General features: G+C 40.5%; 1 protein-coding gene across 1 annotated transcript; it reads left to right on the top strand.

Annotated features, from left to right (window-relative positions):
* Nucleotides 1-1,377: 1,377 nt before the first annotated feature.
* Nucleotides 1,378-3,412, top strand: klf17 (Kruppel like factor 17). Its single transcript, XM_067253010.1, has 3 exons — nt 1,378-1,613; nt 1,804-2,839; nt 2,979-3,412. The coding sequence occupies exons 1-3, from the start codon at nt 1,527-1,529 to the stop codon at nt 3,152-3,154; spliced, it is 1,299 nt and encodes a 432-aa protein (XP_067109111.1). The 5' UTR covers nt 1,378-1,526; the 3' UTR covers nt 3,155-3,412.
* Nucleotides 3,413-7,345: the final 3,933 nt, after the last annotated feature.

Genomic DNA, 7,345 nt, shown 5'->3' with positions numbered 1-7,345 from the left:
TGATTTGCGTAGGAGGTTTAAAAATAACAGAGTATAAAGGCGGAGAACAGTTGTGTAGAGTCACTCGGGCAGACTCGGCCTATAGGATTAGAGAGCGCTGCCAAACGTGTGATAGGCGGTCAAAACGTTATGATTCAGATGACAGTGGGATCTCTGGGCAAGCTAGGCGTTCAGTCAAAAATGTCTAAAGGCAACATGACCACTGCTGAAAGTGAATACAAAAGAGATTTTAAAATGTTTTATTAGCTATAGGCCTATAATAAATTATATGCTATATAATTAGGCCAGAGCATATTTGGTTTATTTTTAAATAAAGCAGGCTGGACTAGAAAACCCTATTTGCGGATGTTCTAAGCAGCTTGTTAAGTCGTAGATTTGCCTAATTACATAAAGAATCGGTCTGTCTGCATAAAAACATTAACGAGTTTGTACCTGCTTTGTTTACATCGAGATTACATAGGCTAGTTGTTTCGGTAGTTTGCAGACAGAAATAGTGCGCATTCACACATGTAGCCTATTGTTTAGATGTTAAACAACCTGGGATCACGTTGAGAAATTAATGATTTGAAGTTAACTTACAAATAGGCCTGTTTTTCTGTTTTTGTGCCTGCTTTATAAGAGCGCATACGAAACTACTACCCAGTATCTTCATGTGTTTTCTAAGCATATGCAACTTGACGAAATTTGTTTCAGTAAGCTAACGCGTAATGCAATAACTTGTGTGGGGCATCGGTGATAATTGTAATATTTGGATGCATACATTTAATTTGATGTAGGCCTACAATTATTTAATACCTTACCTGCATTAGGCTACATTAGAGGTGGAGAGTTGCCCCCTATCAAGGCCTATGCCTACCTGTCATATATTAACATGAACTCAATCACAGAAGAAAATACTTGAACGCAAACTTCTTGAAATAAGGACATGGCCTAATAATCGTGACAACAAAACATGAATATATACTTTCTACATACAAAAAATCTTTTTTATTCTCATAAATGTTTTTGGTTTAAGTATGATACAATGTGTTGTTATTGTTTTACAATGAATTGTAGCCTATAATAATTCGAAAACAATAACCATAATTGGCAATTATTCAAATGATAAAATCATCAAACTAAAGTCTTCTTCAGGGCATAGAATTAAGTTTGTTGAAGGACAATATATGCACACACTGTTACACTTGTAATTTGTATCGTAATGCATGCATTAATTATAGAAAGCCTACATTATACATGCATTGTTGATGAGAGATCGAAACGCAACAGTTTCCCGACCTCATCCTATTGGTCGATCAGGTGCAGAAGGTAAGACACACCCCCAGCACAAAGAAGGACTGCTGGGGAGTTATAAGCAGACTTAAAGGTCACATTTGCAGTAGGGACTGTAGAGTTGATGCTGTACTGAGTAAACCATACGGTCTCATATATATGGCTCAAACTTTCAGCTTCACTTACCCATTATTGAATTTGAACAAGCGTCAAACTGCAGAAGTAGACTAACTTTTTTCTTTTGTAAGTTTGCGATGGCCCTCGTTGATGCCATACTGCCGTCGTTAACTTCGTTTACCGACCCTCAAACTATGGACGAGAAGCAGTCTGAAATTGTTCAGGTGAGTGTCATGTCTAATTGTTATTATCTAAGTAGGCTAGTCACGTGCATGCTGTGATCTATTTTTTTTATACAACATTTAGTTCCGATATAGCCTACCCCATTATTGCATATCAGTGCTACTTTTCTTTTTTGAAAGCTTGTAAAACACCATATGCATGCACGAGTCTAACGTTTCATTTCATTTTTAGCTCTGGAAAGTCGATGATTTCGAAACCAGGGCAACAGGTCTGAAACCTCACATTGAAGTGGCGTTCAGTATCGTTGAATCACCTGCTTTTCCGAGCAAAGACGAAGATGATCTTGCGAAATTCTTGGATCTAGAATTCATTCTGTCCAATACTACCGGAACCATGAACGAAGGAGGCAACAATTTATCTCGCCAACCGTGTTCCTACTCTCTACCGGAGTCACCAGAGAGCTGCAGCACTGTGGGTGACAGCGACGGTCTACACACACCCAGTTACGGCGATGGTAACTTCAGCACCAGCCCTGGACATAGCCTTGTAGCTGAACTGCTTACTCCTGAGCTAAACTTCCAGGGTGAGCCACTGCCAGAATACTGTGCCAAGCCTCTGACTGACAGAAGCGAGTACACTGAACTGTGCGCCCTAAACACGACCACTCCTGCCCACTTCCCTGTGGCCAGCTCTCACCCAATGGGATTTAAAATTAAGAAAGAGGCCGCTGAGCAGTCGTGCATGATGGCGGGGGACTACATGGGACAAATGTATGACCAGAAGCACACGCACTGTGCCATGCATGCCGCCTTCACGCATCCACAGTCAGCCGCCGTCCAGGGGTTCGAACCTCATAGCATGCAGCAGAATGTGTCTCCAGACGGGGTGACACACAAAGACAGGCACCTGGGTGACATGAACACACATCAACATCCACCCCAAATGGCACATCCTCATCAGTATATGAACACGACTTATCCAGCCCCACCGCAATACACGCATCACCAGAGTGTGCCACATTTTCACGGACAGTACGGCCTGTATCGAGAGCCACTGCGATCACACCATCCCACCATGCATGGAATGTTACTCACTCCGCCGTCATCGCCACTTCTGGAGTTTTATGCGCCGGATGATAGCAAGCCAAAAAGGGGTCGCCGGTCCTGGGCCAGAAAACGCACCGCGACCCATAGCTGTGAGTTTCCTGGATGTGGAAAAACCTACACTAAGAGCTCTCACCTGAAGGCTCATATGAGAACCCATACAGGTAATTTGGAGTCATGTCAGTCTGACATATGGTTGGTGTTATTTTGGCCCTGCATGCGCTTCAATGTTGTCAGTTTGGACACGCTTGGATTAAAATGATCTGCGCAGATATCTAAATGTTTATTTTTTCTTGTCTACAGGTGAAAAACCATACCATTGCAACTGGGAGGGCTGTGGATGGAAGTTTGCTAGGTCTGACGAGCTGACTCGTCACTACAGGAAGCACACCGGCCACAGGCCATTCCAGTGCCACCTGTGTGAACGAGCCTTTTCCCGCTCTGACCACCTCGCGCTGCACATGAAGAGGCATATGTGAATTATTACAGACACTTGGATCTGGACCTCGTTATTGTCATTCTATGCTGTGGGGTTTCAAACGACACTTATTGTAAATTATTGTACATGTTGTAATTTCTAAATTATGGTAGTTCAGTTTAGGCAATTTTAGAGAATGAGCATTAGCTCTGCCCTCCGTATAAATTATTAAATGTTGGTGCCTGCTTTGGTTACATGCATTCTCAAACAAACTAACACTGAATGTGGGCAGGACCCAGTTTTTTTTTTTGGGGGGGGGGGGGGGGGCGTTTACAAAAAATTCAATAACTTTTATATTTTCACAACATGTAGGCCTAGGCTAATGGTATTTATGTACTATTATTAGTATATTATTTCATGTGTTGTTAAAGTTCAGAACTTGAGACATTTAGTGTGTTTTTTATAGATTTGTAAAATAAAATAATTACAAGTTACAAAAACGTGCCTTTCGAGACTTTAAATGGTGTTGGAAGGAAGTAGCGGAACTCTTTACTTGAATCAATTCCTATTGCCAGAGATTCAGGGGCAAATTTGAAAGTGAAGATGAAGATTTTGGCCAGTAGGCTACCAAGAGTATCAACAAAATAATATAATCTTCAAGCGGGGAATTTTAAATGAAGCAGCAGAAAATAAAGTCCATATATTACCACTCAACATCGATGTTTGTTCAAATGTAAAACTAGTGTAAATAGCTCTGTTTAAAGTGTTTAAATAAAGAAAAAGGGAATTTAAATGAAATTGTGTGAATTAAACTTATGCCTTCCCAGTTGAAACCTCATTAAATTAGCCTCTTGAAACAATAAAGATGCCATACCCTACCGGTGGATAAATTACAAGTAGTCTAGTCTATTGACAACACTGCTTTCCAATAATGTGGTATATGTTAAACAATGAATGACAACACAGTAAGATTAAATAGGCTAAATAATAAACAGTTCACATATTTAAAAGGTGAACTAAAACCTACTTGAACAAATAGGCTATTAAAAAAGAAATTAGTACATTCTAACATTGTGTTGATTGTCTCCGATTTACATTGCCTAGAGCTCGCATGAATATATAGGGCCCCCTATCCTATGATACATTGCGTGTCAAATCTCACACGATCTCAGGTTTACGATGGAGGATTGAACGTCTGTGAGTTGGCCATTAAGCTTTAAAACTAGGTAAATGGCGCCCTCTATTGTGAAAATAAATACATGTATTAGTATATTTTAAAATGTAGTTGTTGGACCTTACCACACGACGGCGGTGGTAGCTTATGTACCAAACTAACTGGTCTTGGCATCGGACATAAATCCTATTAGTTGCCAAATTATGCATTACCTAAGCTTTCTAGTGCCACTCCTGTCCCTTAATGATGCATGGTTCAGTAGGCTTTGCAATTACATATGTATAAAACAACAAGCTTATACTTTCCAAACGTGGCCACTTAACTAACGTTTAAAGTAGCCTATACGCACTGTGAACTTGGGTCTCAAATGGATCGCGCTGACCATTATTCAGTATAGGCGTAGGCTAATTCACATTTTCGATGCTTTCATATGTTCAAAATAAAATTTAAACTTTAATGTCTCTCGTTGCGTTTTGCCCATCACCCTCCCTCCTTCCCCAAACCCTACCCCCTCTTCCCCTGCACCTTGTGCACAATCCGCAGTGCTGTATCCATAAGGCTGCATATTGTCAACCCTACCGCCTGTCTGTAAAAAGGTAAAAGCTCACTGAACAAAGGCATTTCTTCCGGTTCTCTTACCGTCTCTTGATCACTCCATCTCTACATACTTTCGTAGCCTATAATATATCACACCTGTCTGCACATGCTTTGTTTATGTGATCACCCATCTTTCAGTCATTACAATCGTACTTAATTTAATAATTAGCCTAACCTGTTGTGTCAAACATGTAAACAAATCATTCCATTACACGTTACCTTAAAGCATTCTGTGTTAGATAGATATTTTGTTACCATTCGTGCATGATTCGACTACAGACAATGGGAACGTTGCACGTGGAAACTCGATTTAGAAAGGCATGTATTGTGGACTTAAACTACAATGTAACCCATTTGAAGCTTACTAATAATACATATGTGCTATGAGATACGATACTTTTAAAACATTAACTCATCAAATTCATTTCGGCTACTGTTCGGTTACTTCACAACACGCTACAAGACAATGGGCGCAAGCATGATCAAATGTGTAGGGCAATGTTTCCAATTCCAAACAGGTTATCGGTGATCATCAAAATAGCCGCAGACAAGACAGAAGACTTAAAAGACCACACGTTAAAGTCAAGAAGCTGTAGGCCTACTGCGTAGCAGATGAAAGTAAGTTGCACATGCCACCGCATCTCATCACCTTTCATACAAAGATTCCACAAGAAAGGGAGGAGTCGGAGATGGAAATTAATGTATTTTACTAGAGAGGCGGGGTTTACTTTGAAGGAGGCGGTGCCGTATTACACTGAGCCGAGGAGGAGGAAGCCTGTGGCTGCTCAGGCAAAGTGATGCAACTTCTAAAATGTAACATAGCCTTGAACTTAACCCGATGAACGAAGTTATTCAGAAGTCAAGACCTCGCCATGGTAAGCGATAGACAAGTCATAAAAATAATCAAGGGCATAGATTAACATTTTTCTTTAACCTATGGCTTAGTCCACTTGAGACATTGAATATTATAAATATCCAATTTACTTTATAATAACAATGCCATCGTTTTGTTTTGTTGTCAAGCATGTTAAAGCTGAAATGTGTGCTAAAAGCGTTTTGGCAATATGCCTGGAATTTCACGTATTTACCTATAGTTAGGCTATATGGCCCTGGAAAGGTATTTAGTGTCTCAGCGCCGAATCCACTGTCTTTGTATCATTAACAACCTCATCGACTAATATAAACCAACAACTAAAGGTAGCCTTTATTTTTAATCATCATAACAAATGTAGTTTATTTTCTTCAAATTGGCCATGTAATGAGCAGTTGGCTATAGTTCCTCGTAGCGAAACGATACATTATCACATACCAATTTCCTTAAAGACAAACACGTGGCACTGTCAGTGGCTCTGTGGTGGGCTCGAGACGAACCTTTAATTATCTCAAGAGATTAGTTCATTAATACCAGATTAAGTGGACAGCATTGAATATGTCTACATTTCAGTTACAGAACTATTTTAACATAGAGAACAACACGCTTAACTCACTAACATTAACACATTTAATGGGGATAAATGAAAAGCTCATTTTAATGCCAGGGTAGCAGCTGTAGTACTAGAAGCCTGAGCTACATCACAACCACTCAAATGCTCTACTAAAAGCTAGAAATTTAGGCCATGTCAATAGTAGCTTTACATGCATGAATGCAATCCAGACCCCCCCCCTTCCCCATATATATACACACAGAGATGGGCCTCACACACACCCAATCCTTGAGCCAGCTCCTTCCCCCACCTCTGAGTTGTGAACACACCTTTTAGGAATGTTACCCATAACCTACAAACCAGCAAAGTCACTCCTATGTGATAATTTTTGTATATGATTTGTTTACCCGTGTCTAATTAATTTTCTTGAATTGTTCTCAGGCATTTGTTCCTAGTCTTGGCTGCTGTATTGAGGCTCAACCCCCAGAGGTCAATGTTGTCATAGTGAATTTTTAAGGCCAGTGTGATTGTCTGACATTTCTCCTAACCGAGGAAAGAGAGTTGCTTGTCTGTTGAATGATCTTCCCTGCTCATTGTCAACAACACGCACGACTTTTACAAGCAGAGTGACTGATGAGCTCAAGCCTGGATGAGGAAGGCTGTTGTCAACATGTGAACGTGGCATGCTCTAACTGAACTGATTGAGAGATCCATGTTCCAGTGTCCACCCTGGTCCTCTCTGAGTCTGTAGGAAGTACACAAGGTTGCGAGCAGACAACGTTCTCTTTTTGGTTCAGAGAACAAAATCGACCTTCAGGTTTTGACTAAGACAAAGCTAGCTCATTCATCTGATCTTAACCCTTGTGGTGCCTTCGGGTCATTGTGATCCACCTTTTGCACCACGACAGTGGGTCACAACGATTTTGTTCAGACTAGCTGAAGTATGATTATGTTTGCAGATTTGTATGTTAAGGATGGATTCTAAAACCATCTTGAATCGATATGGGACAACATGTAGGCATCTGTACTCTTCTCTACATCACAGACTATATGCCGG

Source organism: Osmerus mordax, chromosome 16 (assembly GCF_038355195.1).
Source record: "Osmerus mordax isolate fOsmMor3 chromosome 16, fOsmMor3.pri, whole genome shotgun sequence".
NCBI classification, from domain to species: Eukaryota; Metazoa; Chordata; class Actinopteri; order Osmeriformes; family Osmeridae; genus Osmerus; species Osmerus mordax.
This window is presented reverse-complemented; position numbering and strand designations above follow the sequence as displayed.

Excerpts from the sequence above, each read along its gene's own strand:
- klf17 (XM_067253010.1), top strand. The coding sequence starts at position 1,527 with ATGGCCCTCGTTGATGCCATACTGCCGTCGTTAACTTCGTTTACCGAC. Across the intron at positions 1,614-1,803 it reads AGCAGTCTGAAATTGTTCAG|CTCTGGAAAGTCGATGATTT; the intron begins GTGAGTGTCATG and ends TTTCATTTTTAG. Across the intron at positions 2,840-2,978 it reads TCATATGAGAACCCATACAG|GTGAAAAACCATACCATTGC; the intron begins GTAATTTGGAGT and ends TCTTGTCTACAG.